General features: G+C 36.5%; 1 protein-coding gene across 2 annotated transcripts; it reads right to left on the bottom strand.

Annotated features, from left to right (window-relative positions):
• Window positions 1-1,152: 1,152 nt before the first annotated feature.
• cep135 (centrosomal protein 135) lies at window positions 1,153-19,962 on the bottom strand. Of its 2 annotated transcripts, XM_067383804.1 has the most exons (26): window positions 19,687-19,962; window positions 19,081-19,222; window positions 18,348-18,538; window positions 18,080-18,247; window positions 17,834-17,978; window positions 17,417-17,501; window positions 16,944-17,072; window positions 16,039-16,254; window positions 15,145-15,210; window positions 14,308-14,458; window positions 13,977-14,209; window positions 12,230-12,382; window positions 11,449-11,589; window positions 11,132-11,209; window positions 10,804-10,955; window positions 10,559-10,674; window positions 9,175-9,329; window positions 8,956-9,011; window positions 8,670-8,838; window positions 8,457-8,567; window positions 7,809-7,994; window positions 6,154-6,363; window positions 5,841-6,043; window positions 2,058-2,162; window positions 1,742-1,897; window positions 1,153-1,627 (listed from the first exon to the last, which is right to left on the bottom strand). In XM_067383804.1, the coding sequence occupies exons 2-26, from the start codon at window positions 19,197-19,199 to the stop codon at window positions 1,606-1,608; spliced, it is 3,516 nt and encodes a 1,171-aa protein (XP_067239905.1). In that variant the 5' UTR covers window positions 19,200-19,222; window positions 19,687-19,962; the 3' UTR covers window positions 1,153-1,605. The 2 variants fall into 2 exon arrangements, with proteins under 2 accessions (XP_067239905.1, XP_067239906.1); XM_067383805.1 differs by lacking the exon at window positions 1,153-1,627 and having other exon boundaries at window positions 1,738-1,897.
• Between the last annotated feature and the right edge of the window lie 6,345 nt (window positions 19,963-26,307).

Below are 26,307 nucleotides of genomic sequence, written 5' to 3'. Positions count from 1 at the left end.
CTTTAATCCAGAATGGCTTTGTTTGAGCTGCACCCTTCACTGTAAAGGCATAAATATATATATCCATCAGCCTGAGGCTTATTCATTTCACTTTTAGTGTGAAAGGGCCTTATCCTTTAGCTAAAAATAGAACTTTTTTGTTGTTATTAAAAAAATAAACCCAGCCCACGTAAGAAAAAGTAACGCAAAAGTAATGTAACGCATTTTCATAAAAAGTAACTAAGTAACGCAATTAGTTACTTTTTTTTTTTTTTTAGGGAGTAACGCAATATTGTAATGCAATAAGTTTTTTAAAAGTATCTTTCCACAATGCTGTAAAGTAGTGTACTGTAAATGTTTCTCACAGGTGAATGACAAATCATGTAATCCAATAACTTTGTCTCTAGTCGTCTCACTTCTGGTCTGTGCGTTTTGATTTGCAGGAGGACGGGGGGTGGGGGTGGGAATCGTATGCTTTCAGTGCTAGCAGGCTAAACTTAGCATTTCCAAGATCACCTATTTGCACCTTCAAGGCTGGGATTGTTTTATTGTTAGCCATGAAAAAAAAAAGTTTGATCAATTCTTTTTAAAAAACCCCATGATTTGAGGTATCGTCATTGTCTGTAGCAAATGGTGCAGAATGAGTTACATACCAAAGTGTAATACTTAGTGTTGAGCAATAGCCTGGCTTAGCAAGCTCCACTAATTAAATAGCAAATTAACATGAAAAATGAGAAACATTCAAAATGGAGGAAAAAAAAAAAAACTCATTCATCTTCTGTTACTTTTAAGTTTACAGGGTTCACATGCTGATAACATCAAATAAAAGCTAGAAGAAAAAAATAGTTTAGGAAGCCATAGTGAATAATTGTTCTTCAGAAGATCAAAGTTTTTCTCCTATTATATAAAGAAAAAAGAACTGACTGATTTATCATCAAACCATGGAATTTGACTTTTATATCAAAAGGCAGAAAAAATAATTACATAAAAATAGTACATAGAGCCCAGGATGAATACCAGACAAAGACAGATTATATTAAAAACTATGCATGTTTATTCGTTAATTAGTAAACATAAATTATACATACATAAACATATAAAACACAGGTTGGAGTGGTAGTGTGACATTTAACATAGCCCTGAGTAACATGGAAATAACTTTCTGAAGACCTCTTTGGTCACTTTTATTACTTTATTTCACTTCTCACTTCAGGCATGTTTTAGAACAGTTTTAATATTAAACTTAGAAAAGGTCTGCCATGTAAATACATGAAGTGCTACAAGCTGCCTCGTTTTCAATTACAAAGTCCAAAAATATTAAGTACAATAATGACAATACAACTACTGCAATACAAATTCTTTCATGTTATTACAAAGTGTATGATTTTAACATCAACATTGCTCTACATATTGGCTTTGGTGGCATAATTTTGCCTTTGACCTTAAATAAATATACAAGTACTTCCCTTTTAGAAGCCCAAGAAAATATCTTCTAGACTGAAGTGTTGGGACATTTCTGGCCCAACACAATGTTTCTTCAGAACTGATTAAACAAGAATCCTCCACACATCCCTGTTTTGTGTCAGCACAAATGTGACAGGCTGCGATGAATCATTTCCTTTTCTGCTACTCCTTAAAGCTTACACTTCTGAAAAATGTGAAGTTAAACAGATTACTTTAAATCATACAAGCACGGTTATGAATATCACACAAGAAATAATATCTGCAGCACTTTTACAAGCATGTTTCAAGCAATCCTCACTTTTCTGGTGTCTTGTCTACGGAGTGCTCTGGTGTGCGGAGGATGGAGCGCTCAGGAGAAGTAGGCCGGGGACTGAGAGAGGTGCTGAGAGGGGAAGAGCTTCGCAGTGAAGAGAAAGATAAGCCCTGTCTGCGCATTTCCTGCACAGCTCTCTCCCTACCACAAAAAAAAAAAAAAAAAACAATGCCACGCATTCATCAACATTTCACAAACCAGCATACCAAGATCATAGCAGCCAGGCACATGCAAGAAATGTTATGTAGACTATTCCAAATGGTTTGAAGATGGTTAGGAAGCTCAGTGCTTTTTGTCTCACCTTTCAAAGCGCTCAGTGGTTAGCTGTCTCTTTAGGACGTCCATTTCTGTCTGTAGTTGAGAAACTTTTCCACGCAGCTGAGAAACCTCTCTAGCATGACCAGCCCTATGAAGACACATACATTTTGAGATGTCGAAAAATTGCAGTAAAACAGCCTTATTTGATTGATGTCTGTTTGTTCTACATGCTGCTATCGCCATGGCAACTGCACACTTGCACTAGGAAACACTATTGAGAAACTGCTTGTTTGGAGGAAAGCAACATTCAATGGACTCTTTATGCAGCCTTAAAGAGGACACAATCCTCTGTGTATGCCAAAGACAAATGCTTTACACAGTTCCCTGTATAACAGACTCTAACAGGAAACAATAAATAATACGATTACACATAAAACATTGGCAGAATTACTCCACACATTGTATAATCAATCTACACACACATATATATAGCCGCCTGATGTTTTAGAGCACTGTCAGTTAAAAACAAACATGTAGTTTGCTCCCCTCTAAATGACTGGGTGGGGCTTGTTTGCCTCCATCTGTTCGGTTTCCCAATGATCCCTTATTCCTTTCTCTGGACAACTCGTGTACAGAAGCTCTGTGGCCTCCTCTATTTTTCAAATGCATTTTAATCACACAAATGTATTTTGCACTACTGTAAAGTGACATCACTGACAGAGGGTCATGCCTAATCGATAATACAATTCATCAATTCCTTTTTATATTATACTGATTAGTTGTTGTAGCCCTACATATCAGTGTGTTTGGAGCATCTGCTTAATCCTTCCTATTTGTAAAGGATTTCATTATATTCGGTCCTCTTTAAAACACATACCAATGATGTAGTATGATCTATTTTTAATCTATTATTTTTAGGGATGCACGACACCACTTTTTCCAGATGGAGGCTGATTATTTTGGTACTCGTCAATACCTGTATTTTCATTGCATTTGTAAATTTTAAATATATTAGGTAGAGAAACAAAAAGAATATGAATCATATTCGTTGGTTTAATTTGTTTAGCAAATGTATATTTCCTTCAGTTATTTTCATGCTTAATTATGCCCGATAAAATGTATAAACTTCTGTTACTTTCACTAATTAATGTAAATTTAAAAGATTATTAAAGACAAGTAAACAGTCAGTACTAAAATAAGAACAAATAATCCAATTACAAATAGCAAAAATAAATACAATAGAGCAAAGATACAAATGAAATAAACACTGCTTTTTCGGTAGGTCTAACAGTAGTTTTCAGGTACAGAATCTGAATAAAGTAATCAAATGTAAAAAAACACTGCATAGCCTTCACTGTATAAATTAAATATAGATGAATCTTTATTAAAGTTACAAAAGTCATTCGGTTAAGAGCAGTGAGTGATTTCTTTGTCTTTTGTTGTTTGATTAACATGAAAAACACAGAAGCAGGTTTATCAAACGGCTGTCCCTTTAAAGGGTTAGTTCACCCAAAAATGAAAATTCTGTCATTAATTACTCACCCTTATGTTGTTCCACACCCGTAAGACCTTTGTTCATCTTCGGAACACAAATTAAGATATTTTTGATAAAATCTGATGGCTCAGTGAGGCCTGCATTGCCAGCAGGATCATTTCCTTTTTCAAGGCCCAGAAAGGTTCTAAAAACATCTTTAAAACAGTTCATGTGAGTACAGTGGTTCAACCTTAATATTGTAAAGCAACAAGAATACTTTTTGTGTGCCAAAAAAACAAAATAATGACTTTATTCAACAATATCTAGTGATGGGCAATTTCAAAACACTGCTTCATGAAGCTTTGAAGCTTTACTAATTTTTTGTTTTGAATCAGTGGTTTGGAGCGCAAAAATCATGTGATTTCAGTAAACGAAGCTTCGTTATGTCATAAGTGTTTAGAAATTTCAATAGTTCACGTGACTTTGGCAGTTTGATAAGCGCTCTGAACGACTGATTTGAAACCAAAAATTAGTAAAGCTTCGAAGTTTCATGAAGCAGTGTTTTGAAATCGCCCATCACTAGATATTGTTGAATAAAGTCGCTATTTTTTTTTTTTTATGTTTTTGTTTTTTGGTGCACAAAAAGTATTCTCGTCGCCTTATAATATTAAGGTTGAACCACTGTAGTCACATGAACTGTTTTAAAGATGTTTTAGTAGCTTTCTGGGCATTGAAAAAAGAAAAGATCTTGCTGGCAATGCAGGCCTCACTGAGCCATCGGATTTGATAAAAAATATCTTAATTTGTGTTCTAAAGATGAATGAAGGTCTTACAGGTGTGGAATGACATGAGGGTGAGTAATTAATGACTGAATTTTCATTTTTGGGTGAACTAACCCTTTAAGACTGAATGCACTGATCCAATATACTGTTACACATGAGTTTTATTTCTCAACTGTCTCAACAGACATTACCAACTGTTTACTAGGATACTTGCCAAGACAGGTGTTTTGTGTGAATTCATCAGTTCAAGCGCAAGAGGACATGAAAGAGAAATCAACGCGGCATTCAAGCATTGTCTGAGACACGGCATTCTGGGCGTGCACTTCGGATGTTTGTGCACAGTAAACTTTTTGTCCTGTAAACATTCTGTAATAATGTACCATTCGTTATACATAAATCAAGTAACAGTTCAAGTTTTTATATAAATGATTTAGTATTAAAGGTGCTATAGAGGATGTTTTTTTACACATTTTTGCAATATTACTTGAAACTGTCTTTACTAACTGATAAAAGACTATTAGGTGCACTGAAAGGAATAATATTAATATACATCATCTGTGCACAAGGTAGGGCCTTGGCTTGTCAATCACTGCCATTACGTTCCTTGTGAGAGACGTGTGCATTCCAGTAACTTTCCACACTCCACAGGTGCCGCATGCAATGTTTTTGTCAGGAGTAACAACTGCAGATTATGAGTTACCTGCGGTGAGTCCGACATAATGAATCCACTAACACGTTTACCTTCTTTGCTACTGACATATCTGACCAAACAACAAACTTTCTGGCACCGTCTGTGAAAACGGGATACAATCGAAAAGCTTGAGTGTCTGTAAACGTAAATGTTTAATTTGTTTAACATTCATATTCAATATTAATTTAATACATTTAATTCATAGACATCCTTCTCTGATATATCTATTCTGCTCTGTTTGATCTATTGTCGGGTGTTTGGTATGGTATCGGTGTATCCCTAATTATTATTCTACATACACCACCATTCAAAAGTTTGGTGTCACTAAGATTTTTTAATTTCATTTAAATAAACTTAGTTTTATTCAGGAAGGATGCATTAAATTAACCTAGAGTTACAATAAAGACATTTATAATGTTACAAAAGATTTCTATTTCATATAAATGCTGTTCTTTCGAACTTTATATTAAATCAAACAATTTTAAATGAATCACGGTTTCCACAAAAATATTAAGCAGCACAACAGTTTTTAACATTGATAATAATAAATAATACATTTCTTGAGCATTAGATCAGCATATTAGAATGATTTCTGAAGGATCATGTGACACTGAAGACTGAAGTAATGATGCTGACAATTCAGCTTTGCATCATTACATTTTAAAATAGGAAATATTTAAAATTTTTCACAATATTACTGTTTTTATCATATTTTTCATCAAATAAATTCAGCTTTGAAGAGCATAAGAATCTTCTTTCAAAATCATTTAAAAAAAAATCTTGCCAACTAAATTAACATTAGAGTAATACTAACAAAAAAAACAAACAAACCCCCCCCCCCCCATAAACGGCACTTTTGCTCATTGTTTTTCCACTTACGTTTCGCTGTCAGCGAGAACGAGGCGGTCCTTCAACACTTTGAGCTCAGACTCTTTCTCGCTGGCACTCAGGTGCGTCTGAAACTCCTTCTGTCGATTGGTAGAGAGCAGAGTCTCAAGATTGCGTACCGTCCGACGCTCGCTGTCCAGCTGCTTTTTCAGAAGCTCCGTCTCAGAGCGCACATCCTCCAGTTCACCCGTCACCTGAGGTTGGTGTTAAAAACTTAGTGTTAGTTAGTCGTACATTCGTTTACTTTTAAACCCTTTCTAAAGATGAAGTTGACATGGGCGAATGGTGTGCGTGTAAGTCTTACTCTCTCCAGCTCCATGCTCTTAGCCGTCAGCTGGCGAACGGTGAGCTCTTTGCTAGAGTCGAGCTTAACGCACAGTTCTCTGACAGAGGCCAGGTCTGCCAATACAGAGGCTTTCTCGGCTCGAGCCGCCTGGACCTCCTCTTCCAAACGAGACATTGCCCGTGCCAGTGATGACACCTGAGCTTCATATGCTTGCAGAGCATTCAAGTGCTGAGAGAAAGACAGGTTATGAGGCAATGGAAAACATTTAGGGTATGTTTACATGACAATGATGTACTAAAAACTGAAAAGTTTTTCCTTTTTTTCCATGTAGAGGCGACAACGTTGCCAAAATGATCCCCATGACACAGAGAAAACAACTAAAATGCTGTATTTTGCATGCCACGTCAATAGTTGGCGATGTCATTTTGTAAAGAAAAAGTATAGAAAACTATAGAAAAACACGTAATATGCATGTGCATGATGTCAATGTTTACATAAATTGCATTTTTGTAGTTTACACTGAGAAAATAAATGTATCGTTTTCAAAAACTTGCAGTTTGAAACCAGTTTTCAAAAGTTTGCATTTTCAGGCCCCTAAAACAGCACTGCCGTGTATGAACAGTAGGGATGGGTGATATGGACTTAAAAATATAATCACACTATTTTCTGGTATTTATTGCATTAGCAATAACAATATCAATGACAATATAAATATTACCATTCTCCACCGTTTTTGGCTACAAAGGATAGCTGCATGCAGTCCTACAAGTCTCATAAACACTAACTTTGATCTAAAGTAAAACGTATCTATCATCAAATAGGCTCCTGTAATACACAAATTACATAAAAGAATGAAAAAAAACCCCAGTAAAAATCCAAACACCAGCCTTGCAGAAATGGAAAAGTTGCAGATATACTTTTCTTCTGTAAAAGTGCAGATAATGTTCAAATAGTGCAACTGTGCTGAAAAACATCACACAATAATAATTACACATAATAATTCAAATCAATTACATTACCACCCACTACGGGACAAAATGGTGTTATGTTCTCAATGGCTGAATAATTTCAAATGAACATTATTTTTACAGGAAAATACAACAAATAATATTGTTTACATGTAGCACGTCAGTTCTGTGTGGAAAGTCAAAGTCCCTTACTCTCTCTTTGATTGTGTGAGAAACACGGAGTGCTCTCAACAAAGCGACGGCGAGTTGGACACACTAGTATTTACTGTACGTCAAATACACTGTGCATTCATTGAGATGAACTGAAATAGTCTGCTTTACAGATCGTGAAACTCAAGCACTCAGTTAGAGTGTTCGGCGAGTGAACATATATCTGTGTGTACCAGTTCCAGATTGTAGAGGTAGCTCCTCATTTAGCGATAAACTCCTCCTTAGTTTCATGTATGCCTTCCACCATAGTTGTTTTCGCTCTGCACATGAGCTGCGAATGGGTCCACACAGAAATACGTCATCAACTAGGCTTTATCGTTATTATGGCAGGAAGACTAATTCTTATCATGGGGAGAATTTTTTCAGGTTTATCGCAAACGATAAGGTATTGCTCATCGCTAATGAACAGACAAAACGCATAAGAATTTTTCCATTTTTAGTTGATATCGGTGTCAGGTAAACAGCCCCTTAGCATGCTCCTCATGTCACTCGTACCTCCTGTATCTCTCTGTCCAGCAGTGAGACTCTCTCTCTGAGGTGCCTGCGCTCCGTGTCTGATGAAAGCAGCTCCAATCTAATTGAGTTGTTTAGCCCTTCGGCCTGCTGCAGCTTCAGCTCTCTATCCTCTGACTCAGTGTGGATGTTTCGAAAACGCTCCAGCATGTCCCTGTTCTCCTGTTCCTATACACAACATGGATAAACCAGTGTCAGTGCAAAAACAAACTAAAGTAGTTGCTAAATGACTACATATGCATTTGATATGCAATGAAATTCAATTTAATTTAATTCTGCATTTAACAACTTTTTTTCCAATTAGTATTTTTATTAATATTAATTTTTTCCATGAAAATAAGTTTGGGATCAAACAATAATTGATAATTGGCCACAGTGACCATCTGTTGAAGACCCCTAAACAGTTTAATTTAACTATTTATTGAACAATAGCTGCTTTTGCCAATGTTTTAAAAAAAGCAATAATACACTCAATTGTGCGACAATGATTCCACTATGGGTAAGGAGGTTTTATAAAAACATATTTACCTCTGAGAAAATAACTAAGTCACCTTTCATGACTTAACATATTGACATGATTTCAACGTGTCATTTCAAATTGCTGGAGTGTTTTTCCTCTCCATCTCTCACCTTGGCAGCCATTAGGCTTTCTATCCGCGCCACCTCAGAGATGTACGAATGAACTCTGAGCTTCAGTTCATCCCTCTCATTCAGAGCTTCCTGCATTTCTGCATGAACAGCCTGGAGAAAGGGACACAAAAATGTGAGCATGTGAAATGTTCACAGGTCACAAATGTCACTTGAACAGGAGTGGGTTCACTTTTCTCATCTACTGGTGTGTACCTGATTTTCTCTGGTCATGGTGGCCAGATCATCCTGTAACCTGCGGTTCTCTCTCAGTGCGACCTCTCTGTCTCGACTGACCGTTGAGAGTTCCTCTTGTGATTGATCCAGCTGTCTGCGTAGGCTAGTGATTTCTCTTTCTCGACTGCTCAACGCCCCCTTCAGCTGACTAAAATATATGTCATAAAATACAATAGACTGAAGACCTTCTATTCCTTTCTAAAAAGGCAGAAACATCCCATCATTCTGAGAACATACATTTTAGCAACATTAAAAAGACACTTACTCCAAAGAGTTCTCCAAGTCAGTGACTGTTAGCCGGACTTCCAACAGTGTCTTTTCCTGTAGATCAAAACTTACTTTATAAAGCAGTTCCACAAAAATGTTCAATAATTTACTGAATGCAACTAGTTATCTTCTCTACAAATATGACCAAACAGTCTGTATTGACAACAGCGCTGTAATAAGACGTCCCCTCATACTGTGTGCTGAGTATCAGCAGTACCTTCCTGTGGATCTCCTCCTGTAGCAGCACCACACTCTCAGTCTTCCGGTCCACATCATCCTGCAGGGCATCTTTCTCTCGGTCTAGAGATGCTATTGTGTTCTGCAGAGTTGCAACCTCATCCTTCTGAGATGAACCATGTCTACTCAGATCAGCTGCACAATAACAGAGCATTTAGAATCTTCTTTCCACATAACACATTATCTATTAGAGCTGCACGATTAATTGGTAAAAGATCATGATCTTGATTCAAAATCTTATTCCTAAATGACAACAGTTTTGCTATGTCTATTAATCCTTTGACAAGTACGATCACTGCGTTAAATCAGCTGCTGACCTAGAGAGAGCAGTTATCATGTATAGGTATGAAACAGCTTCATAGAAATAATGACACTGTGTGATTGAAAAGACTGTTACAAACATTTTAATTATTACAGAAGTACTGGGATAAATAGTTCAGAGATAAATACTGATGTCTACAGTTGGGATCAAAATAGAGCAAATCGCCTTTTGAAAGTAACTTGGCGCTTCAAATAATGACAATAATTACATCATAACACTAGTAGGTGGCGACAAGTGACTGTTAATGGTGTGTTAATGACTATACTAAAGCATAAAAATATCATAATATGTATGCAGATATTTAGGAATCATGCATCAGTTCACATTCGAAATGTGAGTTCCATGTCAGAATGTTTTCGTTTTGGTCTATGAGATGCCGCCCACTGCCAGGGATGCCAGTTGGTGGAAAACACAGCTTATAGTAGCCATGGACCCCAAGCAAATGAACTGGGTCAGAGATCGCAGATTCTACCCAACCTAACAAGCCTGTGCATCCATCTGTCCAGTATGTCCAGAGACATATTAAACATGGATAAATCAACCCATTTAAAAAAATAAAAAATAATAGTATATTAATTACTGAATTTAAATAATTATGTAATTTAAACAATGGCATGTTGCCTTCAATCATTTCCCAGTTATGTAAACATTGCTTTCAACTTCTCAATTATTCAGATAAAGACCCTGTAATCTGTTACACGTTACATGTACTTACTATTGTATTAATAGTAAATTATAATCACAATGCATAATTACAAGCAACTAAACCTAAACCAAACCCATATGAATAGTAGAAGTTATTAATATTGCTCAGTGCTTATCTGTGTAATTACACTGTAACAAGGACACTAATAAAGTAAATAATGTGTAACCTAAATTAGTCTTGGCTTAGTACTGAAGTAACGGTACTTCTGACACCCCTTATACAGAGATGCATGAGAGAAAACAGGACAGAAGAGACAACAGATAATAATCAGATAAAGGTGTGCATTTGAGTAAATTACTGCAACAAAGAGTGCAACACTACAAGAAAAACACACACCGATTTTCTCTTCTAGTTTGTCAATCTGTTGGTGAGCTGCCTGCAGTTCACTGGTCTTCACAGATAATCTGTGCTGAACATCTGAGAGAGACTGCTCCATCTGCTCCTGCAGAAGCCTAAACACACACACAAACACACACAAACAAATATGAAATATCAAGCTGCTTTGGAATTTTGGGTGGCACATATTTAAGCACGACAGGCATAAATGTCCATCTACAGTGATGGTACACAAACACACAGACCTGAGTGCACCGATCTCGACTCTGTGCTGTGTGGCCTCCTCTACATTCTGCACCAGCACTGCTGACTGAGACTTCAGCTCCTTCTCAACAGCAACACGATTCTCCTTCAGCACAGCGACCTGAGTGCGCAGATCAGCCTTCTCTCTCTCCAGCTACAAACACAGTAATGCATATTATGAGATGCATCATTGAAGGGCACAAAATGGTATTAAAGGGCACAAAAAAAGCATTTGGAATTAGCTCATAACTATCCAGACATGACTTAACACAAAAAACACTGGTCATGTTTGTGAAACTATAAACAGTTCAAGCACTATTAGTGTTGTACCATCTCAATAGTGTTCTCCAGGTCAAAAATCCTGATCTCCTCTTGTCCTCGGTCTGTTAGAGCTGAGCTCTGGGTAACCTGTAAAGAGAGAGAGAGAGAAAAAAAAACAAAAAAAAAACACTGGCAGCTTTATTTTTGGCAACTTTCCCCTTAACACACAGCTATACCACTCGCTCTACAAGTGCAGTACAGTTTAGAACTGTATTGCTGAATTCCAAACGCACGATTCCAACCACAGAAAACTGCTTGTACATACTTGGGAGCTATTTATGGTCTGCTAAAAAAATTAACTAATTTGCAAACACACAGACACATACCTTGAGTCTGTCTCTAAGCATGTCTCTCTCAGCAGTAACTCTCTGGAGTTCAGCTTCAGTCTGTTCACTGTCGTCTCTGATCCTGTGCTGGAGTTCAGAGGACTCAAGCTCCCTTTGGACACGTCTCAGCTCCTCCTGAGTCTATATTTAAATCACAAAAAACAGCTAGATGTGTATCTTAACTTAAATGGATACTTCACCAAAAAATAAAATATCTGTTATCATTTACTCATGCTCTTCCAGTTCCAAACGTATCTGACTTTCTTTCTTCAGATACACACAAATGTAGATTTTTAGAATAATAATCGATCTGTGAGCCCATATAATGCAAGTGGATAGGTTGCATTATGTGCAAAAGTTGACACTTCAAAAACCATGCAAATAGCGCAACAGTAATTCATACGACCCCAGTGGATGAATCAATGCCTTCTGAAGTGAAACAACAGGTGTGTGTGAGAAAAATACTAATATTGTCTAACTTTTTTAATTTTAAATCAAATTCCAGCCAGCTTATTCACGAGTTCACGCTTGATGTAAAATGTCAGCACAATGTGAAGCTCATACAAAAAAAGTGGCGCTTCACAACATGCTGATGTTTACGTCAAGCGTGAACTCATGAATGCCAGTATGACAGTTGGCCGGAAGCAAGAGACAGTAAATTATGAAATCCTTTTTGGCTGGAGTAAATCACAAAGTGATGGTTACATGAAGAAGATTTTTACATTCTGATTTCAGACAGCAAACAGATGAAAATCTTTGCAGGTAGCAGGTGGTGTCTCACCTGCTGGTACTGTGAGCTGAGCTGGTCTCTCTCTGCAGTCAGTAGTTTAACTCTGGTCTGTATGTCCTCTATATGTTTCTCAAAGCCCAGGAGCACTGACTGTAGCTCATCCCTCTCCTTCACTACACGAGAGAGCTCTGCATCTCCATCTCTCTAGAAATACAAAAATAGTCAGTTTCCCAGCAAGGATGGCCCAATCATGTGCAATATTGATATTTTGATAAATAATTGTAATAATTTAAATAACTCTTAAAGATGCAATATGTAATATTTTCTGTCCACTAGAGGCCTATTCAAAACAAAGGAGTAGCTTGATGACGCCAAGTTTGAGCGCGGAATCTTGGGACATGTGGTCTTCACCTCAATGGACGGTGGAATAGAATTGGGATAGGACTTGGGAAGAAATCATGTTCATGGATGCAATTATTAATGTTATTGTAGTATGAAGCAGAGCAGAACTGAGTGTTGTGGGAGTTGAACGAGGAGCTGGAGCGATTGCGCAACACACGCCTCACGAGCAACGGAACTTTTATTATGCCACAGTCGCCAGCGCCGCTTCCGCTTTTCTGGTCTCGAGTATGAGGTAACGGAGCTCTGTTTATCATATTAGATACATTTGAGTGTGTTGAAAATGATGTTATAACTTTACTCTGTGCATTTGCTCGGTGGCTGCTGTGAGACACTTGTTGCACACTGCAGTAAGATAGATCGATTTTAGAATATCATATTAAATGCTGGATGGCTTGTGTCGATAAATGGCATGCAATTAATTTTAAAACGTACTGTATGATGGAGAAAATGCTGTATTACTGTTACTAAAAATAAAGCTGCATCTGATTATGCTATGTTAGCTACTTAAAAAAATAGTTTTTTTTTTCTCTCTGAGGCATGGTAAAGAATGGTACTCGAAAAAAAACAAAAAACAAAAAAAAACAAGAAAATTAGATTTAAACAATAAGACTAAACATGTTGAGCTATATAACAATAATTAGTTTTCTGTCTATAAATACATCAAAACAGTTCCCCTGTCCATTAAAATTATATAAATATTAAAGCGTCTTTGGCGTTTCCATGGTTTCTACAAAATAAAACCGGAAACCGAGGATAACGCGGGTATGATGCAATTGACAGGCGACTCCTCACACGTCCCGGAGCCTTGGTTAAAATTGCAATTTTCTCACGATTTACAAATAATCACAAACATTTGAGATATTGTAAGTACTCAACTGAACAAAATATATAACACTGGCCTAGTGGTTTTTGGATATTTTACTGCAAAATTCGTACATATTGCACCTTTATATAAAGAGTCAATAATCCGTAAAATGGCCTCCAAAAAAAAATAAAAAAATCCTGCCGCCTTGTTGGAAAATCAATTATGATGTATAAAATAAATGCAATGTATGAAATAATGTATGCATATTGCATACAAATGTATAGATGTAATAAAATAATTCATAAATAATTGTAATTATATTAATTAGAATTAATTGTAATATATTAATATTTTTCATATAGATTTCTATTTTCATTCACTTTTACATTATTATTATTATTTTTTTTTTTTTAATGATCAGCTCATTTATTTCAAACCAAAAGTATATTGTTAACTGGAAGGTTTATTTACATTTCATCTGATTGTGCATCTGTTAACAGTTCAGAATTATGCAGGAAATATTAAAACCGTTAAAACCCTGCTTAAACCATGTATCATCATTGTAATTAAGAAGTAACTGTCAGTTCGCACCTTTTCATACCAGCTTCCTCTTCCTCTGGGGCTCCTCCCCCTGCCTGGACTAGGGGTGGGGCTTTTGTCTGTCCTGCCCCTAACTAGACGGTACCGCTCCACCTCCTGTTTGTAATAATCCCTTTCCTCCTCTAAACTTTTCACGAAGGCATCTAAATGGGATGGAGAGTGATCCTTGCCACACATCCCATGCCTTGCACGCATTCGCTCTAATTCTAGAATCATCTCCTTATCTGAAACAAATACAGCACTAAAATTAAACAGGTAAATGACAAACCATATATATCACTTTTCCCGCAACTAATATATAAAGACCAGTGTTACATCTCACCAGCCCGTGTCATTGCTTCTATTTTGTCCTGAAGTCTCTTTTTGTCTTCTTCCAGAAAGTTTATCAGTCCCTCCATCTTGTCATTCTGTTCTTGAAGATCAAGTAGTTGATCCCTCAAACGATCTTTCACGTGATCTCCATCTGCCATATCCTGCAACAAATCATTGCAAGCTTTAGACATTTGACTGAGTCTAATGGACCATAAAGCATTAACACTAGGGTTGTGCATGAGTAATGATGCTAGTAAAAACATTGTCTGCTGTAGGCAACAATGAAATATAATTTTCTCACTGAATCTCTCACCTACATCACAGTTAAAACTTATGGTGTATGTACTTCAAATTATGATGATGCAAATGTTTTTTAATTGGTCATTCTTGGCCTTTTTTTAAAATAAATATAGTTGTTAATTTATTATTGTGTTATTACTACTGCATTTTTTTTTTTAAATGCCTAGGTTTCTGAACCCAAATACAGTTTTTATTTACATGTCATCCAATTTTCAGATAAACACAGACACATTTTTTGTGTGCGTGTTAAGATTAATTAACTGCAAAATTACTTAAAATGCCCATGGGCCAGTAATAAAGAGTGGAATATCTGAAAGGCTAGTAATCATTCAATTCAATAGAAAGACATTCCTTACAGTCAGAAATCTTAAATTGACATTTTAAATTATTTACACAAAGATGGTAAACAAAAACATTATACAGGAGCTATATTAAACCATCCATGTCATGTCAGTCCAGACAGAATAAATGTGCTGTTCTGAACCAGATGGTTAATTTAACAGCTCATTTCACATGCTGCTGTGTGGACAGTGGACCATGCACATACCCGTCTTAATGTAGAGATGACCTCCTCCAGGTCCTCTAGCTCCCGCTGTTGACGCTGAATCTCTTTCTAGAGACAGATATAGAGTCAGTATAAGTATCACTACATAAAGCTAAATATTTAAAATATTAAAATCCAAGAATTAATACATTGAGACCAAATATTAATATTATGATCAGTATTATTAATTATTAATTAATATAAATAAATACTACTAATATTAAAATATTACAATTAATATATGCTGCTTTTTTTATACCACGTTAAATGTAATCTGATATCATAGTCTATATAATTGCCCTAAGCTCTTTATCCCAAAAGCATCGTGAGCTAAGTTGATTATAGAGAACATTGGTGGCAATGGTCTCCATGATCAATTTGGGCTCACTGGGCTCTTTAAAGGGTTAGTTCACCCAAAAATGAAAATTCTGTCATTTATTACTTACCCTCATGCCGCTTTATAATATTAATATTGAACCACTGTACTCACATGAACTGATTTAAATATGTTTTTAGTACCTTTATGGATCTTGGGAGAGGAAGTGTCATTGCTCCCTATGAAGGCCTCACAGAGCCATCGGATTTCAGCAAAAATATCTTATTTTGTGTTCCGAACATTAACGAAGGTCTTACGGGTGTGGAACGGCATAAGGGCGAGTAATAAATTACAGAATTTTCATTTTTGGGTGAACTAACCCTTTAAGCAATGAAACAAACAAAAAAAATTAAATAGAAAAAGAAAGGCAGATGTTAACAAAACAGCTAAAAATCTAAAATTATATATCAATATTTTGGGAAAACAGTTTCATTCCAACTCACACATTAAGAGTAACACTGAGGCTTAATTTAATTACTTTTTTTTTTCTTTTAAACAAGTATAGACCCCGCTGAGATTACCTTGGCCTCTTCCAGCTCCATGTCAGCAGTCTCTAGAACCATCTCTTTGTCTTTCTCTAGTTGCTGGGCGAGCTGGTCTATTTGAGTGAGCTCCTGACACAGCTCTTGATTTCGAGCACTCAGGTCAGCCACCTCACTAGACACAGTCTTCTTCCTCTGCTGCAGTCCGTCAATTCTCTGCTCCAGGGATCTGTTGGTCTCCTGCAGATACTCTATCTGAAAGAGGAAATTGGTTATTATCAGAGGGGAGGGTTAACGTCAACCTGGAAATAAACACCTGCAAACAGAAAAGGATGATGGATATCAGTCTGAACTAAGATTGTCAAACGTACCGGTACCAGTCGGTACTTAAAAAAAAAAAGTTGACAGTTACAGCATTTCTGCAGTACCGGTTGTACTGAGTACTGGGTATATTTCGCTACCTGTTAATAGATGCTGCTTTCAAATGCTCGTGTATTTTTTTTTTTTTTTTTAACAATCTCTGCTCGTCAAAGGTTTCTATTTACAGTGTGTATTACAAGAGTTGATCACAACTCTTGTAGAGTAGCCAATCACAATCATATCTGATGAGCGTGGGAATGCAATGGCCTATCGGAGGTGCTAGTCAGTAAGTTACTCAGAAGAACCTACTTAATGCTGAAAATGTTCAAGGTTTTGTTTTGTTCAGCGTGAGCCGCACGTTCATGAATCCTTTCAATAACCAACAAAGTGTAAACACGCCGTAAATAAGATAAACTTTTTTTGATCAGGTACCAAGAAACTGCAAAATTTTACTGGTATTGGTAACCAGGGCCATAGCTGGGGGAAAAGGATGTCCCTCTCGGCTGGAATCATGTTCGATTCGGTGGTCTCAGTCAGATAATTTGCAAAACAAGATAAAATTACCAGATGGATATCCAGTTTACCTGCAGGTTCAAATGAGCAATAAGTTTTTCATTGCTGATGTTTTGAGCCTCCAGAGAAATGACATCATTAGGTCGACCACCATCCAGAGCTCGATTCAGACGCTCAATCTCTTTATCTCGCTCTTCCACCTGTCCACAGAGCACAAGGAAAATTCGTAAGGGTTAATGTTATGAGTAAAGTTACACTGTTAATGTATGATAAATAAATAACAGAGATAATATTATTATTAGTAATAACTTATTAGTGTGCATATATGTGGGCTCCTGAAGGATGTCTCAAATAAAAAGGATTAAACAAGTTTAAGGAGGACCCTCAGTTCCACTTTCATTTTAACAATTTTAACCACTCTGTCATTCTCCCCAAGCAATCAAGTAGTGACTTATGCAAAAAAAAAAATTGCCCCCTGAAACATTAAAACAGCACCAAAGAAACACAGTAATTAAATGTGAAATTTAGGTGTGTGCACACTTACCTGTGTGTTGAGATGTTTGATTCCAGCCTGTGCTCTCTCCAGGTCAAGCTTGAGCTGTGCCACGTCCTTCTGGAGCTCCTGGATTCTATACAAAGATTCAATGTATTTTTTTATCATTATAAAAACTGTTTTTAACTAATGCTATGTATATTTATAAATTTTGTTTTTATTTTAACAAATATAAGTATATTCACTTTTAAATGTTTATTTCATGTTAATAATATGTTATATATATATATATATATATATATATATATATATATATATATATATATATATATATATATATATATATATATATATATAAAATATAAATATGCTTTTTTTCTTTTCATTCCTCAAAAATGTGTAACCTATAATGTATTATTTACAAAAGAATTGATTTATCATGATTCCATTCTGTTTTCTTCCCCACACCTGTCATCAGCCACCTGAAGAAGGTCAGCGATGTAGGGATCATCTGGTTGTGCCACAGATGGAGGGATGGGGCCACCGGAGGGTGGGAGGAGTTCATCTATCTGCATCCGCTGGCGTCTAAACGGGATTGATCGCTTCTTCCCTCCTGATTAAATTAGTCACTGATCATAAATTATTCTAATAGCAGCATAAACAGACAAAGGTGAATACCATAGCTGGAACGTCACATAAAATGTACCAACCAACCTGGTGTCTGAACAACAGCTTGCATGTTCTTTTCTTGGAGCTGTAGGATACGCTCCGTCTTGGCTTTGCTGTCCTTCTCAAGGGACCGAACTTTGTGCACATACTGATTATTGAGGAACTTCAGATCAGAGGTTTCATGGTCCAGTTTCCTGATGTAGGCCTTTAGCTCTGTTAACAGAACAATAGTGGTTATTATAACCTTTCCGTGTGATTAAAAAATATCAAATCCGTTTGCAACAGGATTTGAGGCATTAAACCCAATCTGTACCCCTGCTGATCCGATCCTTCTCCTCTCTCAGTTTCAAAAGCCCAAGGTGCAGCTCGTTGTTTTCTCTGACTATCCGGGCATTTTCAGCTTTATACGGTTCCAGAAGAGCATCCACATTCCGACTCTCCTTTTCCGTTTTTCCTGCAGCAAGCTTAGCATTTCGGAGACTCTCAGTGGTGTGGACCAGGTCACTGAGATATAAAAGAAAACACATTGGTTATGCTTCCATCAAATCATGTTTTACATATTATATACATTAATAAAATGTATCATGTATTTTTTTTTTTATGAAGACTATTTGCAACAATTAACTAAAGTTAAAGGGATAGTTCATCCAAAAATGAAAATTCTGTCATTATTTACTGACCCTCAGGTTGTTCCACACCTGTATACATTTCTTTGTACTGCTGAATGCAAAGAAAGTTATTTTAAAGAAGGTTTACGGCCAGGTTACAAACTTTCTTCAAATTATCTTCCTTTGTTTTCAACAGAACAAAGAAATTTTAGGGTCAGTAAATGATGACAGAATTTTTGGGTGAACTATCCCTTTAACACGTTCATCTGTGTCAGCTTTTTTATCTGACACATAAGATATGCTGGCAAAAATATCACAGAGGTAGTGAAATTAATGGCAGGGCAAGAGTAAATCTGAACTACCGGCCCAGAAGAAAATAAATCTTTATTGGTGGATAGTTCAGTATGAATAATACTGCATACTGTACACAGAATTCACCTGAAGAGCTTCTCAACCAGTGGCAGACTCTCAATGGCCAGCGGCTGTCTGTAGCCCAGCTGATCTAAACGCTTCCGCAGATTGACGAACTTCCGCTCTGCGCTGGTCGTCATGGTCATCCAACACAAATATACGCTCCGCTCTACATACACAATAATTCACATGACAACAACCGAGCCAACACTGATATTACAGAGACTGTATGGCATATGAAACCTTCACACACCGGCTGATTTAATATCTTTATTATACCTTCATAAATAAATGCAAACTGAAAACATATTGAACATCTACTGTTGAACTTTCATGATTTAGTAAAGATCAATAGGGTCCATGCCAGTTAAATATGTCAGATTATAAAATTAGTGGTTTTTCAGAACCACTGGGAGCTTCAACGCAGTCAAGACAATAGATAGATAGAAACTATAAAATCCAAAAACAGACTATATTTGTCGGTTGTAGTGAGCTGCCAAACTAGACGGCACTTTTTGGTGCGTTGCTTACTAAGTGGGCAACTCACTACGTTTTAAAACGCGACCATAGAGTTACAATAATCAATTTAATATTACCTAAAATAAATACACAATTTTCACAAAACATACTTACTCCGACGCTTGTTGTTGTTTACGTAAACTGTCAGTCTGTCTTCAGAGGGAGGTTTGCTGCATTAGCTTCAGTCTTCATTCTGCAGCATATCTGGCACACGGAAATAAAGCTTTACTCCTCAGGGGGAACACAATAAACGATGCAACAGTTAACCCTGCAAAGTCCGCTTGCTGCTTGTTGTTTGGGTATTTCGCCTCAGCGCTTTCATTTTATGAAACTGTTTGAGGTTAGCATCAGTGTCTACTGCAGATTTCCTCCCCTCCCCACGGTGAACGGTCTTCCGGTGGCGGTAACACTGTTTGAAAATGGCGCCGAGGAGAAGGAAAGACCTCTGCTCGTTCCCATCAAACTTGGAGTCATTGAAACAGCGCCATCTAGTGGGCATTGAGTGGAAAAAGAGATAAAAAGGGTATTAAAGCAGTATTAAAGGGATAGTTCACACAAAAATGAAACTTCTGTTATCATTTATTACTCATCTCTCCAAACCTGTATAAATTTCTTTGTTCTGCTGAATATAAAGAAAGATATTTTGAAGAATGCTTGTAACCAAACAGTTGTGGGGCACCATTGACTTCTGTAGTATTTTTTCTATACTATGGAAGTCAATGGTGCCCCACAACTGCTTGGAAGTTATTCATAATTATATATAAGCTACACAATTTATACAGTTTTAGAACAACTTGAGGGTGAGAATAATGACAGAATTTTGATTTTTGGGTGAACTATCCCTTTAAGGCATATAATTAAGGTAGAATTTTATAATCCATGTATAAGGTAAATAGTTGAAATGAAATGAAATGAAAATTCTGTCATTAAGTACTCACCCTCATGTCGTTCCAAACCTTTGTTCATCTTCGGAGCACAAATTAAGATATTTTTGATGAAATCCTAGAGCTTTCTGATCCCCCATAGAACGCAATTACCACTTTCAAGGCCCAGAAAGGTAGTAAAGACATCATTAAAATAGTCTATGTGACTACAGTGGTTCAACCTTAATGTTAATGTTATGAAGCGACGACAATACTTTTGTGCACAAAAATAAAATAAATAACTAAAAATAACGACTTTATTCAACAATTCAACAACCTTCCATGTCTCAATGCTTTCCATGATGCAAACACAGTACAGCAATTCCGGGTTCTATGTCAGAAAGACGGCTCAGTATTATTGGTCGACTCCTGCATCACATGGTTCTCACGTAAACAGCGTCAGAGACTGACATGGAAGAGAAGAAATTGTTGAATAAAGTCTTTATTTTTTAATTTTTTTCTGCACACAAAAAGAATTCTTGTATAACAAAATAAACAAAATGCTTTGTGTGGTGTGTGGAATATTATCTTAGTACTTGGTGTGAACGGGCCTAAAAGACAGATATGTTTATAATTATCTCGTGTGAATGTATATTATTATAATTATAATTCTCAACAATGGTTAACATTTATGTGTAAAGACTTTTTAATTAGCAAAAAAAAAAATAAATACTGAGGCCACTTTCAATCTCTGTAATTATTTCAGATTGTGACCTGCATTTAGAGGCTTGCGCAGCATTCATTAAATCAAAAGGTTGTATATTTAGAAACTGAAATGTTAGGGCAAAATGGTCTGCTTTTATTGTGTGAACGGCCTCTGCCACACCCTCCTGTTTCACGTGCAGCTGTGTGAGAAGCAGCGCCTCCGCGCGCACCGAATGCGTACGGAACTGTCTCGAGGAGGAGGACGAGCACTCGCAGCATCAGCAACACAAACATCCACATACACACATACACAAAGAGGTCAGCTCGCGTGCTGCGACTTGAATGGAAGATAACCGAGCGCCGCGAGACACAATAAAGGAAGCATAGGAACTGATCGCTGTGCCGTGACACACGCGGGAGAGGTAGGAGATTATCAAACATTTGTTAAACTGCATAGCTTTGTTGGTGATACTGACCTTGTCATTTAGCCCATCTTCCAAAATCCACCATTCTTCACAGATGTGTGCGCAGCTGGGGAGGCATGGACATATCTCGAGCTGCATTTAGCGTTGAAATGCACGATATATAAAAAAAAATCTGTCATTTTGTAGAAGACACCGTCGAAACGTTTGCATCATCACATCTATCTGCCCCCTTCATATGTTGCCTTTTATAAGCTTATTTATGAATGACAGTGCTTTTGATTAAGTGATGCTATTGATTTCTTAGATATGTCCGCAAAACATTGAATATATGAATTATGAGTGGTCCGTCATTCATAATATGCTTACTGGTGCAGGCAATTGATGGTTCCCTGAGCTGTGGTGTCGTTTTCTCTCACGATGCATACCTGCCACAATGCATGCTTTTGTGGCAAAAGATGCCATCGATAGCATTGCCCGTAAAAACATGGATGGCTACACACTATTTAGATAAGCCAAATATACATCACTGATACGCTTTATTGTCATTAATTAATTCAGGAGAGGCGTCTATTCCCATAATACCAATATATATTTTAATAGACAGTGTCTGGCCTAATTTTTCTTCTTTTATCATGACGTAACGATGATGTAATGCCTAACTGTAAATTGAATTTCAGTTTTGTTTCTTTGTTTGTCTTTGCTATCAGATCCATACAACACCCCAATGTGGTGTTCCTACATGAGCTGTTTATTGCCTCTCTAGCACTGCTCTTATATATATAAAGCTCAGTGATGTGAGAATAATAACATAAATAACATACACATAAACCTTACACTTATAAGGTTGTGATGTCTTCTTACTGTTCACTTCATATAACTCATGAATGGATGGATGGATTTTTAGTATACAGACACAGACGATGACATTAGCAATCTTTGCTGTAATTATGTGTTTTCTTGCATGGAAATGAAATTGAATCACAGTAATTTCACTCTGAATTGCTTGGATTACATGTCTTTTTGATTAGGGATGCATTGGTACTGGCCAATACAATATGCCAATAAGTATCACAAGTACCACAAGTATTGTTTATTCTATTTTGTCTAAAAAAAAAAAAAGTTTTAAATGCTACAAGTGAATTTAGACAATGCAAAATTATAATGTATGGCATGAAAAATGGATTCAGTTTGGGATTTGCTAAAGATTGCATTCAACAGTGTTATATGTGACCCTGGACCACAAAACCAGTCATGAGGGTTTTTATTATTATTATTCAGATGTAGACATCATCTGAAATCTGAATAAATAAGCTTTCCATTGATGTATGGTTTGTTAGGATAGGACAACATTTGGCCGATATACAACTATTTGAGGGTGCAAAAAAATCAAAATATTGAGAAAATCGCCTTTAAAGTTGTCCAAATGAAGCCCTTAGCAATGCATATCCACTAACAAAAATACATTTTTGATATATTTACGCTAGGAAATTTGCTAAATATTTTCATGGAACATGATCTTTACTTAATATCTAATGATTTTTGGCATAAAAGAAAAATCGATAATTTTGACCCATAAAATGTGTTTTTGGCTATTGCTACAAATATACCTGTGCGACCTATGACTGGTTTTGTGGTCCAGGGTCACATATTAATAAATTATTTGTGTCTTTAACATTCAGTGAGTGTTAGGTGAAGATAATTGAGCAATTGAGCAATTAAATATCTAATGTCAACTAATACCAGTAAATAAAAACCCTCTAATATCAGCCGATAACCAATATGGTATATTGTGCATTCTTATCTAAGATGGCTGAGAAACAGAAGTTGACCCAGGGTCAAAAACATGAATTTTTAGTTCATAATTCTTTTATTTTGCCTAAAATAATTGAGTATTATATATGATAATTTAAATATAATAATTTATAATTAAAGATGAATGCTCTCTGAAATAATAAATGTGACAAAATAGTAAAGTTCAACATATTATTAAACTATTCATTGGATTAGCTCATGATATGATAAAAAATAACAATAAAATTGAAGAAATGTTCTTTAAATACACAAAATACACATCGATCTAGACACACAATCTTCCTTACTCCTCATTCATTTTTACATTCTTAGTCCTGCCATTTGAAGGCAAGAAAATTTCCATTTATAAGACAGGAAACAGCCTCAGAAGTTCCCACTGCTGGCCTCGGTTCGGGGGCATGTTCCCCTTAAACACCCTGGAGATTTGTGCGTTTGAGTAGAGGAAACTAGAGAAACTGCTCCCGAGGCTTCCTCCCACCGTAAATAATTCATGAAAAGGCCAATTAATATTAATCCATAAAAAGTACTGCATCAATACAAGTTGACCAGTGAAGGGGAAAGGCCCTGTGTGTTTGACTGGAGTGTCTGTGCTGTTGTTTGTGTGTCAGGCGATCCCACAGCATAATCTGAATAAGGTTACACATCTTCAATCGACTGCGGGTATGCCTTATGCATGCTGGACTTGTGTTATTTTCCACAACAATATGACCTAATTAAACCCACTTTAGTAGGCTCATATATTGGACGTGACAGACATTGGCCCCCAAAACATTATGTGGTATAACATTGCCCTCTAGTGTAGTACGACACAGACAGACAATAATATAGAGCTGTCCATTGATCCCTAGAGGAATTCATATTGCCCTAGGCAGCAGATATTAAAATAGATGGGCATCGATAGACACTATCAAATAGTGTCTAAATAGGCACTTATAGAGTAACGTGACCCTCAGATATAAGGTAACATAATCTGCACTTTAGTATCATTAGAACATGATCTTTCATCAGCAGAGATACACACTTAAAAACATCACATAAAGTAATAATAAGTGGTGATATGTTTTTCGTAGAATGGTCCAAGCCAGTTTTATTTAAATTGATTTTCACTGAGAAATATACATTCACTTACAGTAGCAATATAGTTGAATGTATGTATGGAAACTGGCAAATGTTGCCTAGACACTAGAACACACTATCGCTGACATGTAGGTCAGTCAATTAGTTGGGGCAAGTGGCGATTCACATGCATTTGAGGTCGAAAGCTTCAGAGTTTATGTATATTTAACGTGCTTATACTTTTATAATGAAGCTTTTCCACAAAACCCTCAGATCCTATGTGAATAATTTCATAATTAATAATGAATTCTCATTTAATAATTCATCTGAAGGGTTGTTGCTTTGACTAAGACTTGTGGGGTGAGGTGGAGCAGGACGCATACACACACAAAACTATTGATGTAAATCTCGAGTAGCCGAACACAATCAGTACAGTGCACAGTTAACAATGACACAGCACAAGTTTATGTACAAAAAGGGAGATTTTAAGATCTAGACACAAGAATGGAGGGGTTAGAAAGACTGACAAAACAAAGGAAAGATTTATCCGATTCTTATGGATGGATGATTGCAATGTTCTGACATCTATTTACAACTGCTTGTTCTAAAGAGTGGCTGTATGTGTGTGTTTGATCGAGAGACTGCGACAGGAGGACACAGTTCGGAAATGTGTGTCTGTCTGGGAACGCGCTGTAATTACATTACCTGTTCAACCCAGTTCCTCCTCTCATATTAATCAGCAACTATATGCTGTAAGTAAGATGTTTTAGCTTTTGTTCTTAATCTGCTATAACTGTGTGCTATGCAATAGCTGCTGCTCCACAGCAATAAATTCAACAATAAAGCATCTTTAATTTCACCCAAACCGCAAGTCATGTTATACAGAAAATACCTTATCAGAACACAGGTCAGTCCTTGAGTACACAAAACTTTGACCTACAATGACAATGCTGAAGCAAGACTTTGATTTTGCTGGTCCAGACTAGTTAGTGCTGGTCCTGCATATCTAGACTCTTTATCAGCAAAATGAGTGATAGTCTTTCTGGTGAAGCTGGTTGACCATGGAAGGGTTGCAATTAAAAGGTCACATCAGCATTTAAAAATTGTTTTGTCAAAGATTGGTCAGTGTATTTCATTTTTAATTATTTCCTCCTTCTTTATAGTAGGATTCACAAATTCTTCAATTTGATATACAGGTGCTGGTCATATAATTAGAATATCATGAAAAAGTTCATTTTTTTTATTGTAAATTATTTTAAAAAATGAAACTTTCATATATTCTAGATTCCCTACATGTAAAGTAAAACATTTCAAAAGTTTTTTTTTTTAATTTTGATGATTAGAGTGTACAGCTCATGAAAGTATCTCAAAATATTAGAATATTTCCTAAAATCAATCAAAAAATGGATTTTCAAAACAGAAAAGTTCATAAAGTGAGTATAAAAGTTCTTTAAAGTATGTTCATTTGTGCACTCAATACTTGGTCGGCAGCACATAATACAGCAAATGAATTACAGCATCAGTGAAGTGTGGCATGGAAGTGATCAGCCTGTGGCACTGCTGAGGCACTATTGAGCCTTCAGATCATCTATATATTGTTGGATCGACTGTTTCTCATCTTTCTCTTGAAAATATCCCATAGATTCAGGGGTCAGGCATGTTGGCTGGCCAATAAAGCACAGTAATATCATGGTCAGCAAACCACTTGGAAGTGGTTTTTGCACTGTGGGCAGGTGCTAGAAAAGTCCCGCTTGAAAAGGAAATCAGCATCTCCATAAAGCTTTTCAGCAGATGGAAGCATAAAGTGCTCCAAAATCTCCTGGAAGATGGCTGCATTGACTTTGCACTTGATAAAACACAATGGACCAACACCA

Source organism: Chanodichthys erythropterus, chromosome 4 (genome assembly GCF_024489055.1).
Source record: "Chanodichthys erythropterus isolate Z2021 chromosome 4, ASM2448905v1, whole genome shotgun sequence".
NCBI lineage: Eukaryota > Metazoa > Chordata > Actinopteri > Cypriniformes > Xenocyprididae > Chanodichthys > Chanodichthys erythropterus.
Note: the sequence above shows the minus strand (reverse complement) of the source record. Positions and strands in the feature narration are given on the sequence as shown.